General features: G+C 47.1%; 1 protein-coding gene across 10 annotated transcripts in view; it reads left to right on the top strand.

Annotated features, from left to right (window-relative positions):
- Positions 1-18,822, top strand: part of TIAM1 (TIAM Rac1 associated GEF 1) — a 383,887-nt gene that overhangs the window by 318,227 nt on the left and 46,838 nt on the right. For all 10 annotated transcript variants that reach the window (XM_032353687.1, XM_032353692.1, XM_032353699.1 and 7 more), the window contains 2 exons: positions 2,384-2,470; positions 7,572-7,796. In XM_032353687.1, the coding sequence (XP_032209578.1) occupies positions 2,384-2,470; positions 7,572-7,796 (312 nt within the window). The remainder of the gene's footprint in view (positions 1-2,383; positions 2,471-7,571; positions 7,797-18,822) is intronic.

Here is an 18,822-nt window from a genome sequence, read left to right as displayed (position 1 = left end):
AAATCCCTCCTCCCCCGAGTGTGCACTTTACTGACATCTTGAAATGGAGGCTGCTCTTGGGGACTCTGAGACCCCTAGGTCGTGTCTGCTGCGCAGCAGAATGAGGGGAGAGCTGCCTTTCTGAACGCTGAGGGGGCTGCTGTTTGCTTAACACTGAACGGGTGTCTTTTGATAGGAATTCCAGCGCAGGGCTCAACTGCTACTAACTTTGTGCATGTCGGCTTCCACTTGCCTGCCTGATCTTCCAGAAACAATTGCTAAAGCTTTCTTCAGCAATCCTATCACAGAGATTTGCCACCAACTTAGGGGGTCCGATCTGTTTTGCAGAGCCCTATTTGCCCAGTGCCAATTTCATGGTCAGCTGAGTCTTTGTTATTCTCTTTTGGTTATTAAAAAAGAGGACCAAGAGAAGAGCGAATGGGGCAGGGGAACAGCTCAGCCTTCTCCACTGACTTTGGCTTAAGGAGGTTTGGATCTGTTCTCCACCGTCCCCTGTTCTGGTGGCTTCAGGTGGCTTCTCCCCTAGCACCTTGGCATTTGCTGCTCACTTTAGGTTTTTTTTTTTTTTTTTTTTAAATATATTTGACAGAGAAAGAGAGATCACAAGTAGGCAGAGAGGCAAGCAGAGAGAGAGGGAGAAGCAGGCTTCCCGCTGAGCAGAGAGCCTGATGTGGGGCTCGATCCCAGGACCCTGAGATCACAACCGTAGCCGAAGGCAGAGACTTAACCCACTGAGCCACCCAGGCGCCCCCTCACTTTAGTTTTAATAGAAAAAGAAGTTTGGCCTCAGAACTTTACAGAGTCACAGCATTTCAGAAAGGAGATTCCTGTATTTAATGAATCTTATCCATTCTTTCTTTTGACCTAACCCTCGGTTCTGCATCTATTCTAACGGATAAGGGAAAAAAAATTTCTCTCCTGAAACACAGATGGATAGACCTATTTTAAGGCTAATGTCCACGTCAGTAGCTCATGTATAAAATTGTTTTTACTTGAGTGAGGCTTCTTGAACCGTAATCGGAAAGTTGCAAGTGGCTGTAAGAATGGAATTAAAAATAGGAGTGGAAAGTCCTCGGGGCGTGGCCTGTGTTGTCCCCATCTGAGGGAGTTATGGTACTGGAGTGGGCGAGGACAGTTGGTAGTTTTGCCCGTGTGTGGGTATCTATTTCCTGGTCCTGTGAATGAAACAGAAAAACACGTATTTGTTATGACATGGCCTGAAAAGTCTTGATGATTCCCGGGGTCCCCATCCTGTAATTAGTTCTTCTGTGTTGTTGTTATTTGCTTATTTGTTCTTTAAAACCAATGTGTTTTTTTCAGCCTCAAGGTAAGTACCTGTATAATGGGATTATTTTTCACCCAGACCTGAATGATGTCAGATCTTTACAACTGCTTTCATTCCTGTGGCTCTTTTAGGGATGTTCATCCAAGTTTTACTTGAGGGAAAGGTGGTACTGGTTGGGACCTTGCACTGGTGGATCAGAAGGAGGGTCTTGTGTGTGTGTGTGTGTGTGTGTGTGTGTGTGTATAAGTAATCTCTACACACAACGTGCCTCTCAAACTCAAGACGCCGGGATCAGGAGTCCGCTGCTTCACTGACTGAGCTGGCCAGGCACCCCGATCTGGAAAGAGTTGCAATGAGACTCTCTAGAAACAGAGGTGACCAGGGCTTTAGGTCACAGAGGTGATCCAGTAGCCCCAGGATCAGGAGCGTCTCGGATCCCATCTTTCTCATAATGTAACAACCCCAGGATTAATGAGTAATGGGCTTTGGGCTCTGGAAGACTGGACAGGTAATAAGGCAATGTTAATTAAGATCACACACTAGTAGAATGTGAAATCAATCCATTTCACTATAAAATAAGATTTGTCAAGTGAGTTGCTACTTAATCCTGTTTGCAGAATTTTATTAAATCAAACTAGTTGTCAGTACAATAGTACATATGGCGGAACACACACCATACAGTTGTCAGGTATAATGTGTCACAGGACAAGGATTGGCTAAGAAGAGTCACGAGGACCCAGGTGAGATAAGCTCATCATTCTGTCTGTGCTGGGGGGAGACAAGGAAGCACCAACGCTGGCATTTACTAGCGAGCAAGGTAAACGAAAATGAAATCGTCTTCCGTTTCAGTTGATAGGTAGGTAGTATGAGGACAGACGTACCTGGTAAGACTAATTTTTACAAGTAGTGACTTTTTTTTAAGAGTTTTCCAAAAATACATTTTTCTGCTTTGCAAAAATAATACGGACAAGGAAAAACAATTGCTCCAAACTGTAACCAAAAACATTCAACATACGTCGTTCACAGCGGGTACTTCCTGCTGTTTGGTAAACATTCAGAAGGTGTGAGCCCTACCATTCTGGCTTCTGTGTTTTCTAGGGTTTTCACTTTCCTCTGTGGAAGAAGATGGTGTTCGAAGGCTGTACGTGAATAGTGTAAAGGAAACCGGTTTAGCGTCCAAGAAGGGTAAGTCGTTGGCTGTCTTGTTTGTCTGTCCGTCTCTCCTAAATTCCCCTTGGCGTGTCTCTGGTGGTGCAGATTATTTGAACCCTGTCTCGTTGAAAACCCTTGGAGGAATATGGATTTTATTCTCTAAACTCAGGTGGAAAAGAAATGTCCCGTTCTTGGATTTTAAATCTGATTCTGAGCCCGTGTCCTTGGGGCAAGTGGGAAATTCCATTCTAGTCTGACATGATTGTCTTTCTCTACCAGGCAGGATGGTGTGGAAGTCCTAGGGGGTTTTCCCGAAGCAGCATTTGGGAACACCCCCCTGTGTTGGCCCCCGCTGCCATTGGCTCTGTCCTGAGCCTGCAGATCTCCTTCAGAGTGGATGTTGTCTTGCTCCCATTCATGGAGAAATCTCAGCAGATGTTGGGAACCTAGGGCTTCGGGATCCCGTCTTCTTGCTCCGCACAGAGAGCTCTCTCTGCCCCACCCCGCCTGCAGCCCTACGAGGGCTCACTGGAGTCCGGGTTACTTGTGAAACCTCAGCTCTCTTTCCTCTTTGTGCTCAGAGAGAATCTTTTCAGCCTAGATTTTTTGCTTCCTGTGTTAGTTTCCTTGGGCTACAGTAACAAATGATCACAAACCGAGTGATCAGAAACAACAGAAACGTATGCTTTCCTAGTTCAGGAGGCCTGAAGTTCAGAATCAAGGTGTGGGCTGTTTTCCTTCTGGAGCCTCTGAGAGAAAAATCTGTTCCATGCCTTGTCCTTGCTTCCAGGGCTTGCTGGCGATCCTCGACATTCCTTGGCTTGTGGCTGCCCCCCTCGTCCTGTGGCCTTCTTCCCTGTGTGCCTCTGTGTCTACATGGTCTTCTTAGAAGAATACTGGTCACTGGTCTTAGGGCCTATCCTAATCCGGGATGATTTTATCTCAGTTTATTTACATCTGCAGAGGCCCTGTTTCCAGCTCAGATCACTTTCTGATATTCCGGGTGGACATGAATTTTGGAGGACCCTTTCTAGCCCACCAGACTTAGCATAAGCACATCACACAGGTAGGCAGGGCTCAAAATCCACCTTCCTTTCATTCTTCTTGTTACAGAATTCTTAGTTTCCATCCAGGCAGTGGCAAAAATCATACCCGTTGAATGGAGAAGACCAAAACACTGGGTCCCTTGGCCTGAGATATTACACACTTGACCTTGTGTCTGCTCATTTAGAGCCGCTGAGTGGAGCAGTCAAGGAACTGGTAGAGTGCCCTCTCTTGCCACCTCCTTCCGTGTCTTGGCACAGTTTAGCTCTGGGTGTTCATGACTTACAAGCCACCCATGCAGGTGACCTCGCACTGTGCTGTAAGCCAAGGATGGCCGAAGTGTGACAAAGGGCAAATAAAGTCAAAGTCATTGATCTTATGGAGGAGGATTTTCCTTCAGTACTTTTCAAGACCAAAGGCAGCCTGGAGGCCAGGGTCTGACACTGTGTCAGGGTCTGGAGGCCGGGGCTGGAGCTGTAGCTCAGCTAAGAGTAGAGGTGGGTAGGGTTCCTACACCTTCAAACCCAAAGGCTGATTGTTATCTCTAGCAGCGCACAGAGAGTGTGCCTGTTGGCGTCGGTGTGGGGGTGGGGAAATGTGCTGCCTCCGCCTCAGTCACTTCCTGTTTTAGTTCTTTGAATCCAGGAACCCTGGTGTTAGATAAAAACAAATGATCATATGCTCCAGCCCACTGGCCCCCATCGCCCTGTTCTCTGTAGATTGAAGAGTGATGGCCATTTGGCCACCTGGGTCATGAACACCATCCTAATACCCGCTCACAGAGAGCAATGTCAAGAAAGATATTTAGGTGATAGTTTTTTGTTGTTGTTGTTGTTGTTTTTTAATGTTAAATCTGGCCTCTATGTGCAGACCTCTGGGTCATCACAAAACATTCTCCTCCTTTAGCGTCTGATTCCTGTTTTACCTCATTCTTTTTTTTTTTTTTTTAAGATTTTAAAAAAATTTACTTGACAGAGAGAGAGAGATCACAAGTAGGTAGAGAGGCAGGCAGAGAGAGAGGGGGAAGCAGGCCCCCCGCTGAGCAGATGCGGGGCTCGATCCCAGGACCCTAAGATCATGACTGGAGCCGAAGGCAGATGCTTAACCCACTGAGCCACCCAGGTGCCCCTACCTCATTCTTCATAGACTGCGTTGGATGCCCATCACCTTCTAACTAAGTCTTTTATTTATTTTTGGGAGCCACCTTGGGCTTTTGGCTTGTCCTGAGCTAAGGGTTCATCCCCCTTTAATGCCCACCTACCCCTCTGCTGGATCTCGCATTGGCTGTACTTACAGAATTGACTTTTTGAACCGAAGTATGTTCTTCTAACACTTCTCTCTCTTCAGCTCGGGCCTGTCCTTCTACTCTTGGGGTCACCCGAGGCCGGGATCTCGCATCTCACCGGCTGCCATCGACGTGTTTTTCGGATGGCTGCACAGCACAGGGCCCAGTTGAGAAAGCCACGTGCGTCTTTCTCAGCATCTTCTAGACGCTTCATTTTGCCACGGCCAGTTACAGGGATTGCTTCTGGGAAGGCCCTGGTTTTCTGTGAGCGAGAAGAGCTTTCCCTTTTCTTCTGCTGTGTATTAATGAGAGTTTGCCTCTGTTGAAATAGATCCTCTCTGTGCTCGATGCTGTGCTTAATCTCCCTGAGCTCATTGTCACTTTTACTTAGGAGGAAACTGGGACTGGGAGAGATTCAGTAACATGCCCATGGTCACCGAGCAGTTACACGGTGACATTGGGACCGAAGGACCCCGGTGGGGCACTCCGTGGCTCACTCCTGCTGGGCTGCCCACAGTCAAGTGTTAATACTGAGAATAAGTCACTAAGCCAGCTGCCTAGAGTCGTTTTCTAGGGCTGCTGTAATGACGACAAACTTGTGGGGGGTGCGGTGGGGGTGTGTAAAGCAACAGAAATGTATTCCCTCCCGTTCTGGAGGCCAGAGGTCTGTGTCCTCTCGGAAGTCTCTAGGAAGAGCCCCTCCTTGCCTCCAGCTGCTGGTGGCTCTGAAGGTTCTGTGGCCTCCAGCCCCTGTGGCTGCCCCTGTCTCTACATGGCCTTCTCCTTTCTGTGTGTCTTTTCAAAGGACATTGTCAGTGGGTTTAGGACCCACCAGAAAATCCAGCTTGGTCTGTCTCAAGATCGTGTATTTAATTACAACTCTGCAGATCCTGTTTCTAATAAGGCCCCATTCACAGCTTCTGGGACATGGATGTATCTTCGGGGGGGGGGTCCCCGTTTGTCCTCCTACACACTTTGGTTCTACCATTCATAGTAAACCTGGAAGGTCTTTGAACGAAAGAAACAAACTTGGGGCACCTGGGTGGGTCAGTCGGTTAAGCGACTGACTTTTGATTTCGGCTCCGGTTATGATCTCCGGGTTGTGAGATCGAGTCCCGCTTTGGGCTCTGTGCTCAGTGTGGAGCCTGCTTGAGATTCTCTATCTCTTTCTCTTTGTCTCTCTATGCCCCTCTCTCAAAAAAACAAAAACCCAAACTCATAGATGTTTAAGTGCTTTCTTCTGTTCTTTATATCACCTCCTCTTAGATCTAAGCAAAAGGGTTGTCTCCAAGAGAAGACTTCAGAAAACCAAAAACTAGCTACCTTTCCGCATGGGGGAAATTTTGTATTTTCAACTCAAATACCGTGATGCCAGAATCTTTTACCTAAAAATGGAGTGGTTAGCGTCCCAGAAGCCCGCCTCCATACGGGGAAAGTATTGTCCTTTCCCTGCCATCGCCTTCTCACTCAGAATATCTCTTAGAGTATCTTTTTTTTTTTTAAAGATTTTATTTATTTATTTGACAGACAGAGCTCACAAGTAGGCAGAGAGGCAGGCAGAGAAAGAGGAGGAAACCAGCTTCCCGCAGAGCAGAGAGCCTGATGTGGGGCTCGATCCCAGGACCCTGGGATCACGATTCAAGCCGAAGGCAGAGGCTTAACCCACTGAGCCATCCAGGCGTCCCTCTCTTGGAGTATCTTATGCTACAAGACGGATGTCAAGTAGTTTGGAAACCTGAGTACAGATGACCAGGGGCTATGACTTGGTGAACCTGGGGAGTGAGAATGTCTCTGGGGAAATACTTTCCCGTGGCCTCAGAGGTGGGATCTGTGGAATCCGCGTGGCTTCTCATTTCTGCAGCTCCTTCCTTACCTTTCCCTTCACTCACTCCCTTTGTCGAGTTTGCTTTTCTACTCGAGTCTATAAAATAAGAATTGGACTCTTTTTTTCCTTCCTGGCTGAAACAATACTTCAGCTTTTTCCACGTTCTGCTCTGCCTTCTCCCTTTCTCAAACTGCTGACATGTTCTCTTAATATCAGGTTGAAATCCCCCGGGGAGGGTCCGTCACAGCCTCTTGTTCTTTTGGGTTGGGCTACTTCACGGCTGCTCCTTTGGGCCCCCAACTTCAGCAGCTCTCCCAGCGTGCTTTGCGAAAGCAGCAGAACCTTCTGGAAACTTCTGAGAGATACGCACTCCGAGGTCCTGATGTAGTTCAGCGAAGGGAGGAGGGCGTAAAATGATCCTATTTGGTTCATAGATTGTGTTGGGGATCGAGTCAGTTTCTGTGGTCGTGGCCAGAAGCGACTCCCCGCATGCTGGCTCCCAAGCTCATTCCATGGCGGTGATCAGGAGATGTTAGCGGGCTGTGCCACACGTGTGCGCTGTAGCACGTGTGTGTGCAAAACTTACTAATTGCAGTAATCAGAGCATTTCTGCTTCTCCCCCCAAAACCGAGGATAGCGGCCAGAAGTAGCATTTGTGAGCTTGAATGGGCCGATGCCCAAAGCACAGAGATTTGGGAAGGAGTCGGTGGGTTTGGTCGGTATATTCAGGACAGGTAGGCATGCTGTCACATCCGTGTCCAGAACCTTCTGGAACCAAGGCCCTTGTGATCTCCTGATGCTGGCTGTGGAGGACGAGCCCCCCCCATGGACACCAGCGCCGGGGCTGGGAGGCCCGTGACGCGGGAACCCCGCGTGCCCTTTCTCGGGCCTTCTGTGCTGTCGCGATCTGACTCGTCCCCGCTGCAGCGGCTGCTTTAATGTGCGTGTGAAATGAAACATTTTCCGTCTCGCGTTGGCAGGCCTGAAAGCGGGAGATGAGATTCTCGAGATCAGTAATCGTGCTGCAGGCACCCTGAACTCCTCTGTGCTCAAAGATTTCCTCGCGCAGCCGTCCCTGGGCCTCCTGGTGAGGACCTGCCCTGAGCCCGAGGGAGGCGTGCAGCTGCTGGACTGCCCGCCTCACCGAGCCGACGGCCCCCTGGACACCAGCGAGAGCCCCCTGGCCTTCCTCAGCAGCAACCCAGGTATGGCTGCGACGTGGACCATGCGCGGTGTGTGAGTGTGAGTGTGTGTGTGTGTGTGTGTGTGTGTTCCACCAGACCGGGGCCAGCAGGCCCAAGATGTGTGAGTGAGATGAGCTGCTTCCCGAAGGCGTGCTTCCTGTTAATTTCCAAGGTTCAGGGGACTCGTGTTCTCGTGAAATACGTGTCTGGTCCCCAGTCAACCTGTCCTATAGGGACAGCTTCTGCGTACCACTGGCGTTTGTTATTGTGGATCAAGTCAAATGGGTAGAGACCACTGTCTCTTGGCTGTGGATGGAGATGACAGAGAGAGAAGGGCCAGGAGGCACTGGGGCTCTGGGGCCCAGCTCTGCCCTCCACGTCACTGTCCCCCAAACCATTTCCCTTCTGCGTGAGAGAGGCCGTAAGTTGCCCAAAGTGGACATGCATCAGAGCGCCTAAGGTCGGCTTCTCTTGGATGCCCCCGATGTTGCGTGTGAGTGTGAGTCCACACGCAGAACCATCCCTGCCGCAGTGCTGCTCTCTCTGCTCACGGCTTTTCTCCCCATCCCTTTGTAACCTCGCGCTCCTCCTAAAAGAAGCAACCAGAATGCTACCTGCCCCTGGAAGCCTTCCTAGTAGTGGACCTACCAGAGCTAGTTCTCTCCTCTGGGTCCCTAGAACCCTCCAAAGGCCTCTTTCACGTGGGCCCTGATCATGTGATACTCTTCTTCCTGGCTTGTCTCTCCCTTGTCCCGGATTTGTGTCCTGGGACGAGCGTAAATCTTCTTCCTATGCTCCCACAGGGGCCCCGTCCTCGTTGGGCGAGAGTCAGTGAGTGCATTGATCAACAGCATTGTCACTTCTTTCCTTCCCCGTGATTGTAGAATTGGGGTTGATTTTAGTAAGTTGGGGTTTTGGACTTATTTTGTTTCTAAAACTCAAGTTAAATTAAAAAAAAAAAATCTTCAGCTTCAAAATCTGGGGGTAGGTGCTTGGATTATTCTTGCCCTGCCCATTGTTTTTCAGATTCTCTTCTGAGGTTTGGCTCCATGAGAGTAGATCGCTGGCAGAACCCTTGTGCGAGTTTGCTTTTGCTCAGTGGCTGTCGCAAGAATTTGGCAAGTTGAGGCTTCAGAAAATTGATGGCACCTATTTCCGTTGACTTCCTTGAGTCATTATGTCATTTCAGTACCCACATCCCCGTCATGTGTTTTGTTTTTCGGTTTTTTAATTTTTTTGTTTTTTAAGATTTTACTTATTTATTTGACAGAGAGATCGACACACAGGGAAAGAGAGAACACAAGCAGGGGGAGTGGGAGAGGGAGAAGCAGGCCTCCCACCAAGCAGGGAGCCGGATGTGGGGTTTGATCCCCTGACCATGCCCGGACGATCCCTGGTCACTGGGATCATGATCTGAGCCCAAGGCTGATGCTTAAGGACTGAGACACCCAGGCGCCCCGAACCTCATGAGATTTTTAGAACAAGACTCCCACATACGCTTAATGGGGAATGGAGACCACGAAGGCTGTTCTTTTGTGTGACCACGAGATGGCAGCATCGATCCCATAAAACTCCATTCGAGGAGCGAGGTTTCTATAATAAGAATTTGAATGAAGTATGTTGTGTTAGATTGGGTTGCTTAAAGGATTTTTTATAAGATCTGGATGTACATACTATGAAAGACAGTGTGTGCACAACTTTTTTTGAAAATTTTTTTTCCGTCTGAGCCCTTCCGGTGGATTATGGTTATAAAGCAGGGGTCGGCAGACTATAACCCCTCAGTCGTAGGCAACCCACAGCCTGTTCTTGTAAATAAAGTTTTATTGGGACACAGTCATGCCTGTCATTTATGTCTTGTCTCTGGCTACTTTCTCACTGCAAAGGCAGAGTTGAGTAGTAGTGACAGGGACCTGTGGTCTGAAAAGCTGAAAATATTCACCATCTGGCCCTTTATAGATAGCTTCCCTGAGAGAGTGTGACTGGAATTGCTCACAATTGGCCCCTTTAAAGGTCATCACTATTTTAGGAGTGTTTCTTCTTTTAACAAAATTGTGCATGTGTGTGTCTGTGTGCATTTTGCAAATTTTTATTAAAATTGTTTTACATAGGGACGCCTGGGTGGCTCAGTCATTTGAGCGTCTGCCTTTGGCTCAGGTCACGATCTCAGGGTCCTGGGATCGAGCTCCGCATCGGGCTCTCTGCTCAGCAGGGAACCTGCTTCCCCCTCCCCCTCTGCCTGCCTCTCTGCCTACTTGTGATCTCTCTCTCTGTCAAATAAATAAATAAGCAAAATCTTTAAAGAATTGTTTTACTTAAAATGTATTTGCATATAAGCATTTTAGAAATACTTGAGTATAGAATATAGACTATATGTATCGTAGGTGTCCCATCTTTTATATGGCTTTTTTTTTTAAGATTTTATTTTTATTTATTTGACAGACAGAGTTCACAAGTAGGCAGAGAGGCAGGCAGAGAGAGAGGAGGAAGCAGGCTCCCAGCTGAGCAGAGAGCCTGATGCGGGGCTTGATCCCAGGATCCTGGGAGGCTTCAACCCACTGAGCCACGCAGGCGCCCCTATATGGTGTTTCAAACGTAACTACTGACCTTTACATACTGTGTATGACCTCCTTTAGGCCAGTCACCTTTGAAGGCCGAGTGCTAAGTCCACTGAACTGACCCGTGTTCAGAACGTGTTAAAATTTCCAGTTTGGAATCATTCTTAGAAGATTCATTGATTCCTTTGCTTTTTTTTTGGTTGAACGATACATTGGCTCTAGAATTCGTTGAGTGAAGTGCTGAAAGTCATTATGGTGACGGGGCCGTGACTGTGTTCTCAGACTTCAATGTTCGCGAGCGCTCTGTTTTTTAATCGGTTCACCTTTTAGTATTTTGCAATGATCCAAAATCCTTCAGAACAAAGTCTTCTGAGTCCAAGTCAGATCACCAGCCTGGCTCAAGACAAAAGCGAGAAAGTCAGGTCATCGCGTTAGTTTTCCTGTCAGGTCTCTAAGTTGTCTTCAGCATTAATAAGTTCCAGAAGAATTCTCAAATGCTCCGGGGCCGTCACAGCCCAGCTGGGGTGGCTGGAGGGGGAGCCTGAGTTTCAGCCTCTCTGCCTTCTGGTTGCTACTATTTCCTAGTTCCTGTTCAACCGTGAAAAATAAAAGAGGCAAATAAACAGGATAAAATCACCTGAAAGATGGCTCCATAATGAGGCCGAGATAAAGCAGCGTCTGCGGACAGCTGCGGTTAAAATAGCAAAGAAAACCACTAGCAAAATGGTACCATTGCGAGGCTGCGCTATAGCCTTAGTCTAAATTTAGAAGTAGCTAAAAATAAACATCCTGAGTGGCCAGTTTGAGGCCTGATTTAGGGACCATCTTAATGGTGGTCACAGTGCGTGATTGGCAGCCTTGACGGAGGGCCGGGCACTGTCTCAGGGCCCCGGGAGTCCTTGGGAGCCCTGACTGGTGCCTGTCCACGAAAGTCCGGCCCGGCTGCTCACTCCATCCTTCAGGCCCGAGGAGGCAGGCTTGGTCCAGTCCTGCCCTCAGAACCCTGACTGCAACAGGGGAAGAACTTTTTCAGTTCTGAGCCCCTTTTTCTCATGGAAAGGTTTGTTTCCTGTCTGAAGGCATCACACCCGAGTGGCTAGGAATGGGCTCTGGGACCAGGTCTCTCGGGACTGAGTCCTGTTTTCTTTTTTTTCTAGCATTTATCAGTTTCATCTCTCCAAGCCCCCCCCCCCCGCCCCCCCGTGTCCTCATGCTTCAAATGGGGATATTGCCACAGTCCTAGCTCGCTAAATTGTCGTGAGGATGAATTGAGTTATAAAAGTAAAGTGCTTAGGTTTTAGGAAGTGCTCGACAAATGTTACACATTCGAAGCACAATCCCTTCGGGGGACGTGAAGATTTCCTGGCTTGTAACCAGAGGCTGCTCACGTCGGATCTCACCGGTCTCTGCCTCGCCCACCCCAGTCTGCAGCGGGTGAATTACCTGATGACTACGTTTATGAATACCTTCCTTAAGTATTTTCCTCTCCCGGGAGGGGGAAAGAAATGAGAGACATCTGGGCCCCTCTTCAGAGATGCGATTCACGTGGCCTGGCCTGAGGCCTCGGGGTGCATTTGTTGTGGTGGTTGCTTAGAACTCGGATTCTAACGTCCAGCGAGAACTAGGATCCACACCCGTGGGTCAGCAACACTCCTTTGGTTGGTGGTCCCCTTTTTGTTGTCTTGGTGGAATGTTACAATCCCATGCAAATCATCCGTAGTGGTATCTGTTGATACCACGCTGTGGTCTGAGATTTTTTTTTTTAAAGGTTTTTTATTTAAGTCATCTCTATACCCTACACAGGGCTCGAGCTCAGGACCTGGAGGTCAAGAGTCGCATGTTGCATCCGCTGAGCCAGCCAGGCGCCCCTGAGATTTCTGTAGTGCAGACCTCTTAGGCGGTTTGGAATGCATCTCCAGCCTCCTCGCTCTGTATGGCGGGGAAGCGTGGTTGCACGGGTTGCTGTGTTGGCTGAGAAAACCACGGACCTTGACCTGAGTGTTCTCTCTAAGACTCAGTTTCCCCTGTCAGTTAGTGACCGTCCATGGGTCCTTGTTGAAATCTTTCTTGAGCTACTTTGATCCTTTATTTATTTATTTATTTTAAATACTTGTATACTGGCATACTGGTCAGAAAATGGAGGAAGGATGTCTAGACAAAAAGTCCCTTGAGTAACTGTTGTTATAGAAAGAACCTTGGAGCAGAGAGGAGGAAGTTGCAAAACTGTTTGTGCGAGGTTTCCAGAAAGCCTCTTGAATGTTCCTGTGCGGTTTATTTTGAATACTGAGCTCATCTAGGGCTACTAATGTTGGGGGCCAGATAATTCTTTGCTGTTGTGGGGGGGGGGCGTCCTGGGCATTGATGAGTACCAGCATTACCACAGACCACTGGAAATTAGTGAGTAGCCCCTTCCCCCCAGTCAAAATACCTATATGTTGCCACATGTCCCCTGAGCAACAAAATCTCCCCCATTTGAGAGCCACTGGCCTGATTTCTCAGAAGGTAAAATAAACCTGCCTCACCCAGTTAGGGAACTAGTCACAGCGAACATCAATATAGGAAAGCAAATACAGATCTAAAGTCATTTTTAAAAGTTTCATAAAACATTTATTGAGGGAATTCCAACACAAATACCCCTTTCTGGCATCTCCCTCTCCCTCCGCCACTTTTGAGTCAAGGGATGAGCAAAGAATAAATAAATGCTTCAGTTTGAGGCCTTTCTCCCAAATGTGAATAAAACTGTTCTGGCAGAAGATTTTTTTTTTTTTAAGATTTTTATTTATTTATTTGACAGAGAGGGATACGTGAGAGAGGGAACACAAGCAGGGGGAGTGGGAGAGGGAGAAGCACGCTTCCTGCCAAGCAGAGAGCCCGATGTGGGGCTCGATCCTAGGACCCTGAGATCATGACCTGAGCCGAAGGCAGATGCTTATTAGCTTAATGACTGAGCCACCCAGGCGCCCCAGCTGGCAGAAGATATTGATCACTGAGGTTAACTCCTGAAGCAAAGGTATTTCAGTCATTCATTATGCAGAAGTCCACATTTTTTTTTTAAAGATTTTATTTATTTATTTGACAGAGAGAAATTACAAGTACACTGAGAGGCAGGCAGAGAGAGAGAGAAGGAAGCAGGCTCCCTGCTGAGCAGAGAGCCCGATGCAGGACTCGATCCCAGGACCCTGAGATCATGACCTGAGCCGAAGGCAGCGGCTTAACCCACTGAGCCACCCAGGCGCCCCCAGAAGTCCACATTTTATGCAAGTTCTAAGAATCCATGCCGGTACCATGGATGGTATCTTTCCAGGATTTCGGAATATCTGTGGTGTCGTTCATTTTAAATTCTGCCACCGAGGGCTCACATCCATTCCATTTTTATCGTGACTGAAGCTCTGCTTCATCTTCCCTAAAATTCCACCTGACCCTTTGGGGTGAAGCAGGTGCGCCCTCCTGTCCCTCACTATTCCTATAAAAATGCCAGGGCTCAGCAAGCTGAAGTTGGTTATTGTTTGAGAAATGGTGGTTCTGGAAACTGAGCCTGGGAGAGCCGGGCCTCTGCAGCCCACCCTGGCCCGTAGAGTTCAAGACCACTGGGGCCATCGTTGGGTTTGGAGAGTCAGTCCCCCCCTTGATAGACCTGAGGCACATGTGTCTGATGCCGTGGAACCCTGGAGTCTGTTTGGAGTGCCGAGCTCCTCCTGCAGGAAGTAGATTAAGCAGTGTTTGTTGTAACAGGAAAAGCTTCTGTGACAGCGGGGAGAGGCAAAGGCACCTTGATCAGGGAAGGAATGGTTGGGCGGCCCACACGGACAGCATTTTGATCGGCGGGCAGGGCGTGCTTCCCTACCTGTTCTGTTCCAGACTGCTGTTCCATGCAGACTGTCTGGAGCCTGATTCTGAAAACAAGACAAGCAGGCCGAAGGGAGAGGCAGCAGGGAAAGAGGAGCCACACAGATTTATCTCCCTAGAAACAAATATGGCCCCGTCCTTCGGAGCTCGAGGTCTCATAGATACCAGGAGTGCAGGGTCCTCTGTTGATAAAATGTGGAACTGTGTGCATTTTGTAAACTGTCTGGGTTTTGTGCCTTTGTCATACAGCACCTGGCCTGCTTCCTGAGGCCCTGCTGGGGCCAAACCCCTGGTCTTCACTTCCAGCTGCACTGGGTCACTGACACCCGTCAGATCCTGTGAGGGGGGAGAAATGCTTGAGAATGTGAGAGCCTCCATCGGCATATTTTTAAAGAACACGAATAAACCTTACATTATTTTACTTTCACGACTAAGTAACTGAATCAGTAATGCCTATCTCTGTCGTGGATTTAAAAATTTCTCTCCATAGAGAAAGAGATGCTGAGATTTTGTGAAATTTGGCTGGAAAGATGTTATTTGCTAAGTTAAAGTTGGAGGGTTTTTTCCATCGTCTATATTAAGCTCTCTCTGATTCTTTGTTCTTTCTTTATAATTATTTTTGTTTCTTAGGTTTGTTGTGGAGAGGGTGTTTGTGCTGATCTTATATATATTATGAAGCGTTTCTGTGGAATTCTTAATAGGACAATAAGAAGACTGAAAAGCAAAATAAAATCCTTTTCTAGTGACTAAATTTCATTTCAGCTTGATGTTTTTATTGGCAATAACTAACTTTTTCTTGCCCTCCCCCGCCCCAGCTCTCAAATCACTTTTTTCCTCACAGAAATTTAAACTCAAGCATTAATCAAGGCTTTCAAAGAATCAGTGTTCTAATCAGTTCTTCTTTGGCAACGTTTGAATCGGAGAATCCACTTATTTAATAACCATTGTTAAGGCAGCTTGTGAGTGAAAGAATTTTATCTTCTTTAAGTCCTGAGTGGAATTGGAGGGAGTCAGGGGGAATGTGTCTCCACCGAGTAAATTAAAGAGAAATCTAAATGTCAGGCGTCGATGTGTCTGTCCTGCCGGTGGTGAGTGGGACGTGCTAGTGGCAAAGGTTCCTTGATCGCAAGACCATTACTGTGACGAGAAAACCAGTCTGAACAGTGAAGAAACCATCAGACCTGTTTACAAAACGCATGTTATTCGTGGTACCCATGGATGTGGCCAGGAAGTCCTGTCTGGCCGAGGCTCAGCCCTGCTCTGTATGTCCTTGTCCTCTGGGGCTGCTCCCCCTCCCCCCAACACCTCCATACCCCCCACACCCCTCCCCCACTCCAGTCTGTCCTTTGTCTCTTCAGATTTGACCCCGCTTCCTTGTGCTTCCAAAATGGCGGCCGGGCCCGTGCTCTGTGCTGGACATTGTGCAAAAGGTGGGGACGGGGTGGAGGTGAGGCCATGGTTCCCTTCCTCTGACCACTTCGTCAGCCACCTCTCGGCCTCGTCTGCGGCTTTTCCATCTCTCTGACGGTGAGCAGAGCCATGTTTGCGCACGTGTCCTGGTGAGGAAAGGGGCACAGCTCCCTCCCGGACAAAGAGGAGGATTTCTTCAGTGTCTCCTGTTAGAGGAAAGTGTCGTGTAGTGCAGAGCGTGGGGAGCTGCATTGAGGTTGCCAGAAACTGCAGTGTTGTTCCACCAGATTCGTAGGCTAGGGGGCCTTCCGAGAAGCTGTCAGTTCCTCCCTCTCTGGCTTTCTTTGATGGCTAAATGCCCCCCTCACCCATTTATTGGTTATCTTCTGCTAAGTATCAGACCACCTCAAGACAATCATTCTGTTTGCGCATTCTTTTGGGCTGGGTGCTTGCTCTGCTGCCCTTCCGTGGAGTCGCTCATGTGGCTGTGTCATCCGGTGGCTCAACCGGGGCTGGATTGAGACGGCCTTGCTTGCATGTTTGGTGCTTAGTTGAGTGGACCCCCCACCCACTCTCATCCTCAGGAGGCTAGCTTGTGGTTTCTTTGCATGATGAGTGCAGAGGTCCTAGAGGTGAAACCAGAAACTGCAGGGACGCTTGTGGTCTTAGCCTGGAATTCGTGTCTCCCCATCTATGTCACATTCTGTTGATTGAAGCAAGTCAGAAGGCCAGCCAGTTCATGGGGCGGAGGAAAAGTACCACAAAAATCTGTGCCCAGAGGGTTGGGTAGAATTATTACTTTGCAAACTGTCTTCCACAAGCTACATTGCTTTTGTAGAACTTCCCTTATATTCTAAAAATTAACATTTTTGCTAGTTATACGTTGAAGATAACTTTAATCAGTATGTGTCTTGTGGCTTTTGACAAAGAAGAGTTTTTAATTTTAATAAAATCTGATGTTTTTGTCTCATATGATTTTTACTTTTTATTTCTTATTTAAGAAACCCTTCTCTTGCCTAAGGTAACAGACGTTGTCTTCTGTATTTTCTTGTGAAAGATTTTATACTTTGGGCTATTCACATGCTTCTGATTTATACCTCCCAGGTACTGATTTTTGTGAATGGTGTATGTTACGGTGCAACTGTATATTTTTCTATCTAAGTAATTACTGTCATAACAACGTTTATCAGATATACCAGTCCTTTCCCTGGGATCTGCAATGGCATATCTGCTGTATGTCAGGAGGCAGGAAGGCTGTTTCTGGGCTTTTTTTTTTTTTTTTTTTAAGATTTTATTTATTTATTTGACAGAGAGAGAGAGAGAGCACAAGCAGGAGAAGCTGCAGGCAGAGGGAAAGGGAGAAGCAGACTCCCTACCGAGCAGGGAGCCTGATGTGGGGCTGGATCCCAGGACCCTGGGATCATGACTTGAGCCAAAGGCAGATGCTTAACCCACTGAGCCACCTGTTTCTGGTCTTTCTTTTCTTTCTTTTTTGTTCCCTTACTCATTCTCCATTGCTTTAAGGATTCTTTGGTGTTTGTTGAGACTTATGTTGTGGTCTGATGTGTAGCCTGTTTGCAGAAATTGCTGATCCTTGGGGAAAACGTACATTCACAAGTTCTTAGGAGCAGTGTTTGAAATATATTCATGGATCAAGCTTAATAACGATCGATACATTTTCATAGTGACTAAACCTGCTTTGTCTGACATCTGTCAAGTTTTCTTTAGGTTGGCTGACTATGTTTCCTCCTCCATTTACTTTTATTCTCCTGTGTCTTTGTGTTTAGATCTCTTTCTTGTATATCGCTTGTAGATAAGGCTTTATTTTTTATCGTTTTGGGTTTTTAATCTAAACATAAAGTTTAAGTATCAAATTTAGTTCACTTTGCATTTATTTAGAAGATCCATGTCTTTTGACTCGTTTCTATCCCATCATTTTGCTGGCTTTGTCTTTGCTTGTTTTTTTCTTTTCTTTCCAGTCCTCTTTGGGCTTGGATTTCTAAATTTCACTCTTGGTTTTATATAATCTAATTCTGTTTTAGTGGTCACCCTTAAGATGTTAGCGTGATTTCTACCATAACAAAGACCCAGGTCAGTCTTTTTACTTCCCTCTTGAAGCATAAAATGGCCATGAAATCTTTAAATAGGATCACCTACATCACTGTTTTAGTTGCGTCTTTTTGTGACCTACAAAGCCCCCCTCCCCAACCTTTTTTGGAGTGTGTGGGGTGTTATTTTACAAACTAAGACTTGCACATGCGTATATCAGCTCTTTACTATTTTATTGTATATTAGATTGTGTGTGCGTGAGTATGTGTGTGTGTGTTCCCAGCTGAAGTACAAACATACTCTATTTTATTGTGCTTTGTGGATATTGTGTTTTATAAATTTGAGATTTGTGGCAACCCTGCCCTGAGCAAGTCTGTTTTTGTACCACATTTCCAACAGCATTTGCTTACTTTGTGCCTCTTTGTCACATTTTGGAAATTCTTGCAATATTTTAGGCTTTTTTTTACTATTATTTGTATGGTGATCAGTGACCAGTGATTATGACTTGCTGGCAGCTCAGGTGACTAATATTTTTTAGCAATAAAGTATTTTTAAACTAAGGTACGTACTTTTGGGGACACCTGACTGGCTGAGTCGATGGGGTGTGCGACTCTTGATCTCAGGGTTGTATGTTAGAGCCTCATGCTGGGTGTAGAGGTTATTTAAAAACAAAATCTTGGGCGCCTGGGTGGCTCAGTGGGTTGAGCAGCTGCCTTCGGCTCGAGTCATGGTCTCGGGGTCCTGGGACCGAGTCCCATAATGGGCTTTCTGCTCAGCAGGGAGCCTGCTTCCCTCTCACTCTCTCTGCCTGCCTCTCTCTGCCTACTTGTGATCTCTGTCAAATAAATAAATAAAATCTTAAAAAAAAATAAAAATAAATAAAAACAAAATCTTAGGGGCGCCTGGGTGGCTCAGTCAGTTAAGCATCTGCCTTCAGCTCAGGTCATGATCCTGGGGTCCTGGGATAGAGCCCTGCATTGGGCTTCCTGCTCAGTGGGAAGTCTGCTTCTCCCTCTCCCACTCCCCCTGCTTATGTTCCCTCTTCCGCTGTCTCTCTGTTAAATAAATAAATAAATAAAATGTTGTGGTTTTTTTTAATCTTAAAAAAAAAGATACGTACTTTTTTTTTTAGACCTAATGCTGTTGCACATTTAATAAGACTGCAGTGTGGTATAAACATAACTTTT

This window comes from Mustela erminea, chromosome 1 (genome assembly GCF_009829155.1).
Source record: "Mustela erminea isolate mMusErm1 chromosome 1, mMusErm1.Pri, whole genome shotgun sequence".
Lineage (NCBI taxonomy): Eukaryota > Metazoa > Chordata > Mammalia > Carnivora > Mustelidae > Mustela > Mustela erminea.
The sequence above is the reverse complement of the archived record's forward strand: the minus strand, read 5'-3'. Positions and strand labels throughout refer to the sequence as shown.